Raw genomic sequence first — 11,620 nt, 5'->3', positions numbered from 1 at the left:
TTTTGGCATGATGTTAGGTGTCCTGCATTGTCTCGGCTCATGCAACTACATGGTGTTTGGTTGTATACATGGGATATGATTAAGAGTTTACGGCTACGTAGAACACGGTGGACTGTCGGACGCTGACGGTGTCCTGGACTAAGGGGTGCAAAAACCCGTGCGGTCCGGAGTCCATGGGTCGGGCCGTTGGTCCGCCAATCACTAGAAGGAAGGACTATTGAAGCCACCGTGCGCTAGCCCCACGGTGGGCGCCAACTATCGTGGACTTAACACATCAGATGCCCTAGCAAAAGGACCTTGGTGTGGAGCCATCGAAACTAGGTTAGATTAAAGGGGTTGAACGTGACAAAGGACACAGAGAGTTTACCCAGGTTCGACCCCTCTCAATGAGGTAAAATCCTACTCCAACTTTTGGTCGTATTGCTTGGGTTTCAATTCGACAGTGTGTGAGATGCAGAAGGAATATGGCACAACAAGCAAGTGATCTTTGCTATTTTCTCGACCTTACAATATAATGCCTTCGGGATTTCTCTCCCTTTGGGTCGAGTTTTTTTGAATCATTGTAGGTCTTTCCTTCGATTATCAATGTAGTAAATAGAATGGGTTTGTTGGGATCTTTGTTTTTTTCTTGCTTTGTAAGGTTTCTAAATCTTCAACATATTTTGGTGTGTATGCTTTCGTTCTTGGTCTGTGAACATCTAGTTTTAGTTGTAGGTTTTTCTGTATGCTAGGGACATGTTTGGTTACTCGCATCGATTTTGCCTATATTGCAAGTATGTCTCACTTGGGTCTGTTTGAAGAAAAACATGGGAAAACCCATCATCTGCACATCATCTATTTGCTCCCATTCAGGCTTCCTGCATTAGGGGATCAATTTTGGCATGACGTTTGGCGTCTTGCATTGCCTCGGCTCATGCAACTATATGGTTTTTGGTTGTATAAATGAGATATGATTAAGAGTGAACAGCTACACAGAACACGGTGGGCGGTGGCAACGGCGCAAGCAACTAGTTCACCACGCCGCCACCATCGGACGCAAACGGTGTCCTTGACTAAGGGGCACAAACACGTGCGGTCCAGAGTCCATGGGTCGCGCTGTTGATCCACCAATCACTAGAAGGAAGGACTACCGAAGCCGTCAAAACCCGGCGTGATCAAGACGGAAACCTCCGAAGACTTGGCGTGTATTTGAAGGAGTGCTATACATATCGGCAATAGACCATATGTGTAAACCTAGGTACCCCCGGTGCATATATAAGTCAAGGGGTTTAGTATTTAGAGGCACGATTACCAGCCTTAGGGTTTAGAACACAATCATACGATCTCGAGGTAGATCATCTTGTACTCGATACTCCATCACATCAATAAAATCAAAGCAAAACATAGGGTTTTACCTCTTCGAGAGGATCCGAACCTGGGTAAACATCTGTCCCCGTGTCCATTGTTAGCATTGTTCCGAGACCCACAACTCGGGACCCCCTACCTGAGATCCGCCGGTTTTAGCACCGACATTGGTGGCCCATGCATGTTCCAGTGTGTAGCCAAAAAAGATCAATGTCTCGCCTTCAGATCAACAGCGACATCGGCTGCGGTGACATCTTCGTCCCCGGCCAGCCTTTTGCATTCGACAGCGTCATTCTTCACGCCGATCTAACTGGATGCCTTTTGACGGTGTCCTGGACTAGGGGATACTCACCACGTTGTCTCCCGACCAGTGGATCGGGCCGAGGACCCCCAATGGCGGTTCACTATTGGGCCAGTTCGGACAGTCGATGACATATACGAGGAAGATTCCACAAGACTTGATGATCAAGACAAGGACTCCTCTCCACCGACGTAGCCGACTATGACTCTTGTTATCCTAGGCCTCCGATACATTATATAAGCCGAGGCCAGGTTAGTCGATAGATCATTATAACATTCATCATCATACCCCTAGGGTTTAGACCATAACATACGATCTCAGGGTAGATCAACTCTATACTTGATACCCCATCATCAATATAAATAAGAGCAGGACGTATGGTTTTACCTCCATTAAGAACCTGGGTAAAACATCGTCTCCTTCGTCTCTTGTCACCCATCGATCCAAAATCCACAGCTCAGGACCCCCTACTCCGAGGTCTGTTGATTTGACACTGACAATGGTGCTTTCATTGAGAGTTCCGCTGTGAGATCGACGAAGGACCAATGGCTAGCCTGCAGATCAACTGCGACGTCGGCATCTTCGTCGTCGGCTCGATTAGTCACCCTGTTCAACCAAGGACTGCGTGTTAGCAAATAAACTAGTGTGACAGGTTCAAGTTCAGGTTAGACGTAGTGTTAGGATTCAGTTTCGTCAGTCTGCAGTTTTTTCGGTGTTCAGTTTCCGTCAAGCCTGAGGACGCGGTATGTGCGATCCCGAGGTTGTAGCTCGCGGTGAGAACACGCCCATGATCGTGGGATGGCATGATCTAATAGATGGGGCACGCCTCGATCCGTCTTTCCCGTTTTCCAGTGAATAAGAAGATGAAGAGAAAAGCAGCAGAGTTAGCGCTGCACAAATTTCAGTCTCTTTCGCGTCTCTCTCTCTCTCTCTCTCTCCATTGACAGGAGCTTTGAGCTCAGAGATAATAATTGGCATCAAAGAGCCTCGTTCGTGATCTAGGGATGACGAAGAAGGACGACATCGGCGATGGCAAGGCACCGCCGACGCCGCGTGCTCGAATCACTGATGGCTCAGATCAGGGTTCGTCTGCGCGTCTGGTGCGCGACACTGGCGGCACGGCATGGCCGATGCTGATGAGGACCAACTACACTGACTGGGTTGTCCTCATGCAGGTCATGATGGAGGGACGACACCATATTTGGGCCTAAGGTAATGCATTGTGGAGTAATTATTAGATGATGGGTTGCTAGAGTGACAAAAGCTTAAACCCTAGTTTATGCGCTACTTCGTAAGGGAGTGATTTGGATCCAAAAGTTTAATGCTATGTTTAGATGTATGTCTTAATACTTTTCTCGTAGTTGTGGATGCTTGCAAGGGGGTTAATCATAAGTAGGAGGTTTGTTCAAGTAAGAACAGCACCTAAGCTTCGGTCTTCCCACATATCAAATTATCAAAGTATCGAACATGAAGCAAGGTAGCATGGTGAAAGTGACTAGATGAAATTCCTGTGTGCCCTCGAGAACGCTTTTTCCTATTATAAGAAACCACTTTGGCATGTCCTTTGCCATAATTAAAAGGATTGGGCTACCTTGCTGCACTTATTGTTACTCTTGCTACTCGTTCTTGTTACAACTATCCTACTATCAAAGAACTTGTTACCGCTATTTCAGTGCCTGCAGAAACTTCCTTGCTAAAAATCAATTGTGATTTCCTTCTGCTACTCGTTGGGTTCGACACTCTTAATTATAGAAAGGACTACGATTGATCCCCTATACTTGTGGGTCATCAAGTGTCAAATGAGCCGTCAAGTGTGCTCAAAAGCTTCTTCACAACTTCATGCTTAGTGATCTCATGGGTGCCAAGAGCACGAAGCTCATTTGTGATATCAGTAAGACGATCAAAGGTGTTTTGGACATTTTCATTGTCAAGCCTTTTGAAGTGGTTGAAAAGATTGCGAAGCACATCAATTCTTGAGTCTCTCTGAGTTGAGATGCCTTCATTAACCTTGGACAGCCAGTCCCAGACTAGATTTGCATATTCCAGAGCACTAAGACGACCATACTGCCCTTTGGTCAGATGACCACATATGATGTTCTTGGCGGTTGAGCCAAGTTGAGAAAGTCTCTTCACATCAGCGGGGGTGACACTTCACCAGCCTTGGGGACACTAGTCTTTACGACATACCAAACATCATTATCAATGGCTTCAAGATGCATGCACATCTTATTCTTCTAGTAGGGGTAATCAGTGCCATCGAAGACGGGGCACGCAACGGAGACTTTGACTATCCCTGCAGTCGACATAGCTAAAACTCTAGGTGGTTAAACCGAATCACACAGAACAAGGGAGCACCTTGCTCTGATACCAATTGAAAGAGCTGGTTATCGACTAGAGGGGGTGAATAGGTGATTTTTATGAACATCTTCAAACAACACAAAGTCGTTGAAGACAGACAAATAAACTGCACCTAATCAGATCACAGTGGAAGGTAGACTACACTAGGCATGTCATGATCATGTAAATAGCACAGCTAAAGCATGAAGCCTATAGACATCTAGGAAGCAGAGGATCAGTACAGGAAGACAGTGTGAAGCCAAATGAGTAATCAGGGTAAAAGTCTTCACACGGTGAAGCCAAACAAGAGACAAGCAATGACTTCAAGAGGTGCAACTAAGAGTAAGAGGGAAGGGATAGAACCAAGTGCTCGATGAAGACAATGATTTGGTAGACCAGTTCCAGTTGCTGTGAAAATTATACGTCTGGTTAGGGTGGCTTGGTATTTAAACCAAAGGACACACAGTCCTTACCGTATTTTCCTTGAGCTAAGGTCACACAGACCTCGCCCAACACTAGGGTAAGTCTTCAAGGTAGACTTCCAAACCTTCACAAACTATGTTCACTAGCGATCCACAAAGCTCTTGGATCCTTAGAACGTGATGCCTAACCGACTGGAAGATACACAGTCTTCAAGTGTAATAAGTCTTCGGGTCATGCAGACAGAAAGACTTCAGTGATGCCAACACTCTTTGGGCTTTGGGTGTTTTGCTGTTTAGGGATTTGTCCTTGCAAGGATTCTCTCTCAAGGCTTCGGAGGTGGGTTGCTCTCAAATGACAAAAGCCGTGTACTAACTCTGAGCAGCCAGCAATTTATGGTGGAGGGGATGGGCTATTTATAGCCAATGGGCAACCTGACATGATATGTCTGAGATGACCCTGAGTCACTAAGGAACTCACACGTGTCCAACGGTCTGATCCCAGACACACGCGGCAACTAAACTTGGGCTACAAGTAAAGCTGACTCATCCACCCTGAATAAGATTTGCTCTCGTTTTTCTTTGCTGGAAGACATAGGATTTGGGTTTAGCAGCACGTCAGTTTTCTGAAATTATTTACCTGGACTCCACTTAACAGTTCGGTGGTTCCTATGACTCAAGAAAGAGGAAATGAACCTATGAAAGAACTATGTCTTCACACTCCATTGTCTTCAAGTGAATGTCTTCACACGTCATAGTCTTCAAGTGAAAGTCTTCATGAACCACCATTATCTTCAATGTCTTCATACATTTTTAGGGGTCATCTCTGGTAGGTAAACCGAATCAATGAGGGACTTCTCCATGTGTTCTCCTGCAATTCTCATGAACACATTAGTCCCTCAACCACGTTTCTCGTCAATACTCCAAAACCAACTAGGGGTGGCACTAGATGCACTTACACGCCTTGGCGAGAGTACGCCGGACACCCTCCCACTTTTCGTACTTCTCGATCCAAGAGAACACGTGGCGGCGGCGTGGGGGCCGAATACTTCTTCGGCGGCATGGTGTGGTGGCGGCCGGATGGCGGGGGGAGAGAGGAGAATGGCGGGGAAGCAAAGGGAAAATGGAGGGAAAAGGTAAGGAATGGCGGGAAAAGGGCTGGCTCTCACTGACAAAGCGGACCCACGCGCCTTTTCACTTCAGTCGGCGCCCCCAGGCGACCCCCGGGGGGATGGGTTCGGCTCGGGTTCGCCGGCTGTTGTTTCGGCCCAAACAGGCGAAAAAGAGGACCTAGGGGCGCGACTGGCCGATTTTTGGCTACCGGCGGTAAAAAAGAGCCCTGGGGGCATGTTGGGGGGGGGGAGTGTGTATGCTCTTACCCCTTTGTAAACATAAATCATTTATATCTTCTTAACCAATGTTTCAATTTTGTTTTATTTTATAACCTGTGGCGCAAAGACCTTTGGAACAAGACCATTGTTGAATATATTCGAAATAGTTTGAGATTTTTTATTGAAATATGTAATTGAAACGACTCAAACAATAAAAATGAAAAGTTCTTCATTATTTCCAGCAAAGTTCAGACAAGCTGTTTATATAGCTCTTCAGTTCCAAATAGATTTCCTAGCAAAGTTCTTTAATATTTCTAACAAAGTGCAGACCTAGTATTCAGAAAGTTCTTCAACACCTGATTCTTTTTATTTAACATTTTAAAATAAAAAGGGAAAGTTCATCACTGTTTACAGCAAACTCCACAAATTTTAAGTTAAAGTTCTAGTAGGCCCCAACTTCATGGTAAAGTTCCTTAGATAAAGAATAGATTGGCAGAAGGGTGTGTACATGGTGCTTCACACAATTTTATACTGGTGGGTATTTATCAAAAAGACAGAAAAAAAGAGGCATGCAACATTGCAGGGGAGAGAAGAGGGCCTTCACATAATCACGTGGGTGGAGGGACCAGTAGGGTCGTAGGAGGACAAAAAAGGATTTCTTGCATGGGGTCGGTGGGCCAGCCGGCGTGGATCGAGAGGTGTGCATGCGGAGAGGATTGGCGTTTTGTGTGCACTGCATTAGGCTGGTCATAGTGGGGGTACCATAGCTGATATTATGCACTTGGGAATAGCAAACATGATGATGTGGTGGAGAATAAAGAAGAGAGATAGGGTTAGAGAAACATAGGTAGATATCGTAACATAATAAATGTTATACTACTTTGTGTCATGCATGATCATAAATAAAGTCGTCTAAAATACTACTCTATGATACTATGCACTATGAAGATAGTATCATATGCATAATACTGAGTAGCCTTAGGTGGTGTTTGGTTCTCTAGTCCTAGGACTTTTCCTAGTCCCAACTAAAAAGTCTCTAGTCCCTAAAAAGTCCCTCCTTGTTTGTTTCCAGAGACTAAAAAGTCCCTAATCCCTTCCTAGAGGTTATTAAATGACCATGTTGCCCCTAGTATATAGAAAAATAACAATCAAACAACACCATGGGGTGGCGGACCAATGGGTGCATGGAGGGGCATTGTTGGAAAAGTCCCAAAAAGTCCCAAAAAGACTCTCCTTAAGAGTCTTCTTCATTTAGTCCCAAATGCCTAGTTTAGTCCCTAAAAGTCCCTTCCGTTTGGTAAAAAAGTCTCTAAGAGGGATTTTTTCTAGTCTCTACACAAAAAAGTCCCGGGAAACAAACACCCCCTTAGACATGGCTATATTGACATTTGATTGCGTGTCCGTGCTGTGTTCGAGAACGAAGAGCCATCTTTGATTGTAGTACTGTCTTTCGTGCAAGGACACACCTATCGCAACGAAGAGCCCAGTCTCTCGAAGGTGCTCATAGAAGTAGGGTGTGCGTGTGTGCGTTCATAGAGGTGAGTGTATGCGTGTATGTATGAGTGCTTGCATATGTACTTTGTAAAAAAAGTTGGGACAAGTGGACAATATCATTTTATTTTATTTATTATTTTTCATAAACTTAACACGATACACGTTTCTTTTTTTTCACCCATGATTATAAACACGTCACATCACCGAGACGCACAATTTTAGCCATAGAGACCGAAATTAAGAGTCTCAAATGGAATCCACCATCATTTTGGCAGCGGGGAGAGGAGGGATGCTCTGCTCATTCCTGAAGAAATCATGGGGATCCACCATGGTCTTCACGGCTGCCAATCTCTTGAAATTTCCTTTGAAATACTTGTCTCCCCAGACTCTAGCCTTGTCATAGCTCGTCACGTCACCGTCCAACTCATTCGTCCCCAGGTCAAGGTCCCTGTAGTTGACGTACACAGCCCTTGGGTTGCTGGACACGTAAGGCTCCATCTCCTTGTACAGCCCCCTGACCCAGCTCATCCGCTTCTCCGCTGCCGCCGTCCCGTTCTCGTACCAGAAGGAGTAGTACTGGAGCTGGTAAAGGTTCCCCTGCCGGTGCGGGAACGGCGTCTCCGACGGCGAGATGCTGCTCATCACGCCGCCGTAAGGGTCCAGCATGAGCAGCGCCGCCTCGGGCTTCTCCAGCCACGCCGTCCATATGCTCTCCCACACGTCCCTTGGAATCGGCTCCTGCACGTGGTCGGACTTGGCCTTGAGATAGTAGCTCGGGTTGCTGCTCCTGTTGAGGAGCTGCTCCGGTGGTACGGACGTCGTGGAGAAGCCGAAGAAGACCGTGGACTGCACCCAGCTCACCTCCTCGCAGTCTTGCTCCGTCATTCCGAGCTCGGGGAAGCGATCTTGCATGAGCCGATGGAGGCCGCCGCACCGGCCGAGAAACAACGCCTGGAAATTAGCCTGCTGGTTCAGCACGAGCACGCGGAGGTACAGCTCCTGCGGTGAAGCCGGCGCCATCTCTTGCCATTTTGTAATCAGTTCGATGGCGGATTGGCTCCTTGACCTTACGATGCTGAACACCGTGACGGTCTCCGGCACGGGGACTAGCCGCACCTTCCACGACAGCACCACGCCGAAGCTCTCGCCGCCTCCGCCACAGAGAGCCCAGAAGTGGTCCTCCCCCATGGTGCTCCTGTTCATCAGCCTTCCGTCGGCGTCCACGACGAGGGCGTCGAGGACGTTGTCGGCGGAGAGGCCGTACTTGCGTGCCAGCGAGCCGAACCCGCCGCCGCTGAGGTGGCCACCGATGCCCATGGTGGGGCAAGAGCCCGCCGGGAACCCCAGCGAGTGGCTGGCGGCGCCGACGGCGTAGTAGAGCCCGCCGACGGTGGCGCCGGACTCGACCCACGCCTCAGCACGTGCCGGGTCGACGTGGATGGCCCGGAGAGCGGCGAGGTCCAGCACCGCGAACGGCTCGTTGTACTTGTGGAGGTGGACGGAGGCGTAGGACAGGCCCTCGTAGTCGTGGCCGCCGCTGCGCACGCGGACGCGGACGCCGTGGCGGCGGCCGCAGCGCACAGTGGTCTGCACGTGGGCGTGCTCGGTGGCCGCGATGATCGCTAGAGGCTTGGAGGTGTCCGGCAGGATGTAGCGGAGGTTCCGGGCGGTGGACAGCAGGAGGGCAGAGTAAGCCGGGGTTGCCGGGGTCTGGATGAGGCCAGACGGAATGTCCGCGGAGAGGCAGCCAAGGAATTCATCGATTGCGGTTGCAGTGAAAGCTAAAGAGGGCGTGTTTTGACCCCAGAGGATGCAGAGGGTTAGGACAAGGTGTAAAAATGTCGTCCTCGGTGTCCTTGCCATGATTGATGCACGAGTGGCAACTATGGCTGTGAGCGGGAGATGCGTGCTACGGATATAGAAGGCGGCAACTATATATACAGTTGAAATGAAGCATCATCTGTCATATATAGTTCAAGGAGTGGTTCCACAACTTTTTGGCCAATAAGTTCCGTACAAGAAAAAGATAAACGGTGGAGGAAATCAACTTCGCAAAGTTACTGGAAGAACAGTACCAAGAGTTCGATATATGTTTTGTGTCTAATCTCGCCTATACTAATCCACTTCACCCACATTGCAGTCAAGCTCCATATCCCTGTGCTATTGCGTATTGCCTACGCCTACCTTGGCTGCATTTTTGGAAAACAGAACCATTGTAGGTGCTGGGCTGTTTTGGTTTCCTCGTTTGGTAGAGTTCCTGCAAAAGATGCTGCCACTATTTCAGTTATTCGGCAACTTTTGTTCGCAACATATTCCAAATTACAGGACATGTCTTTTTTTATGTTGCAAAAGCAAAACAGAGAAAGATCTTTTTGTTAAGTGAATTATTACTCAACATTCTTCAAAATGTTTATTTGCCATTTTTATGAACAATTGGGCCGTCTAATAGCACGGGCAAAGTGGGCGATAGGACAGGGCCCCCAAATTTGTAGGGGCCCTAATTTCTAATTACCTTGGTTAATTTAGTAAGTGAAAAAAAAGTCCCAACAATCCCATTAGGTGAGTGTGGCAGATCCTGTTGAGTTTGTTGAACTTGTATTCTTAAAAGTGTCTCATATTCGAAAAACTGACTTTGCTGGCCTGTTTGTGTTCTCCGAGACTCATCCGCCCTTTGCACCTTGACATGGGCGCATGGCAACTTATCATACATTAGCGAACAATTGTCTTACATTTCAGCAGCGCGAGCGTATCACCAGCAGGTGCCGATCACCGAAATGCCGACATCCTCATCGCTAGCAAATTGCTGTCAACCTGAGGACTTTCATCTTCCTATCAGAGCTTATATCCTTCTATGTTAATAAGCATCTAGCTAGTTATATAAAAAAGCACCTAGCCCTAAGCTTACTCGAATTTATTAATTTTAAGGCCCAATGTGCATTTCGCACTGGGCCCTCAAATCTATAGAGACGGCCATGGGCAAGCTCCCGGTGCATCGAAGCAGGTTATCGTGTTGAGGTTGCTCATGGTCTTGGCTATGGTTAAGTTTTCCATACACCACACTGACTATGGGTAGAAACTCAATCCATCACAAAGTAACTGGAGACGGGATTTAGAACATTTGAGAACAGGCTCGACCGGGAGATAAATGGAAGAAGAAAGGCCCGACTTTGAAGTTTGAGGTTAACTTGTTGGTCATTTCGTAATCCTTTTGTAACATATCTATTTCATACATGTAGCACGGTTCTTATGAGAAATAGTCAAATGCCCATTCATTAATTTAGAAATTACCTATTATCCTTTGGAGAATAATAAGCGTAGAATTATCATGATATAAATAACAATATAATGATATAATAATTACATATGCATGATAATAGAACATTAGGGAAAGAGAAAGATATATTAGAAATGATCTCAATAGTCCAGGTACACAATCATATTGAATACCACTGCATGCATAAGTAAAAAATCCAAAATGACTAACAGAAACCAATCTAAATTCCAATTATTGTTTTTCATATAATTAAGATAAAAATAAAAGTGATCTCCCTTTTATGATGGATTGAGTTTAATGAGATAATTTAATGGATACAAGGCATAATATAAAAGGTTCAAATTGCTATTTTATAAAAAGTGTGGTAAAATTCCTAAATTAATATAATTGCAGCGAAAGGAAAAATACTAGAGAGAGATCACAATAATCGATATTAATAGTCATATTGAATCCAATACATGCATCAAGAAAATGAGAGATACGAGGCAGAAACAAATATAAACTTCAATAATTTGTTTCCATTTAATTAAGATAAAAAGAAAGCGGTCACCCATCAATATGACTCATACAAGATATATATGGCGGAGAACTGCGCTTCCAACTCATCGGATGTCATCGAAAAATTGAAGAAAATGATGAAACCAGGAGATGGGGAGCGGCGGAGTGGTGTGATTCTTGTCGGGCGTCTGTCCTGGTTTATAGAGGGCGGGCGAGAGGAGCCTGGCCGGCGTTTGCATTTAATGTCGGCCCACTTGTGAACGGACATGTGGCCGGAGTAGCTTTCCCGGCTTCCACACACGGTTAATGGAGGCGTTTGAATGAGGCGAGGAGCCGTGTTTAGCCGGGCATGCAGCGGGCAGTGCCATCGGCCGATGCGCCGCTTCAATGACGGAGGCAGTGAGAGGTCGCGTCTGTCCTGAGCCGTCATCATTGTTGAACAGCGCGCTCTACAACGGCAAGAACGCGGGCACCTGGCGCCGGGCAGGAATGTGTGTGTGTGAGGGCGGAGGGGTTTGGGTGGGCCAGGACGGTTAGAAGTGGGCATAACAGCGGCACGGACTCCCGCAAACCCCCTCCGCATTTGTCTCAGTTTACTTAAGAAATCGTGTCCGAATCGCTC

At 46.8% G+C, this 11,620-nt stretch overlaps 1 protein-coding gene across 1 annotated transcript; it reads right to left on the bottom strand.

The window, feature by feature from the left end:
- Positions 1 to 7,333: 7,333 nt before the first annotated feature.
- LOC119349747 (berberine bridge enzyme-like 27) lies at positions 7,334 to 9,144 on the bottom strand. The gene has a single exon (XM_037617834.1). It carries the CDS (start codon positions 9,087 to 9,089, stop codon positions 7,473 to 7,475), a length of 1,617 nt encoding a protein of 538 aa, XP_037473731.1. The 5' UTR covers positions 9,090 to 9,144; the 3' UTR covers positions 7,334 to 7,472.
- Between the last annotated feature and the right edge of the window lie 2,476 nt (positions 9,145 to 11,620).

The sequence above is a fragment of the Triticum dicoccoides genome, chromosome 1B, assembly GCF_002162155.2.
Source record: "Triticum dicoccoides isolate Atlit2015 ecotype Zavitan chromosome 1B, WEW_v2.0, whole genome shotgun sequence".
NCBI classification, from domain to species: domain Eukaryota; kingdom Viridiplantae; phylum Streptophyta; class Magnoliopsida; order Poales; family Poaceae; genus Triticum; species Triticum dicoccoides.
This window is presented reverse-complemented; position numbering and strand designations above follow the sequence as displayed.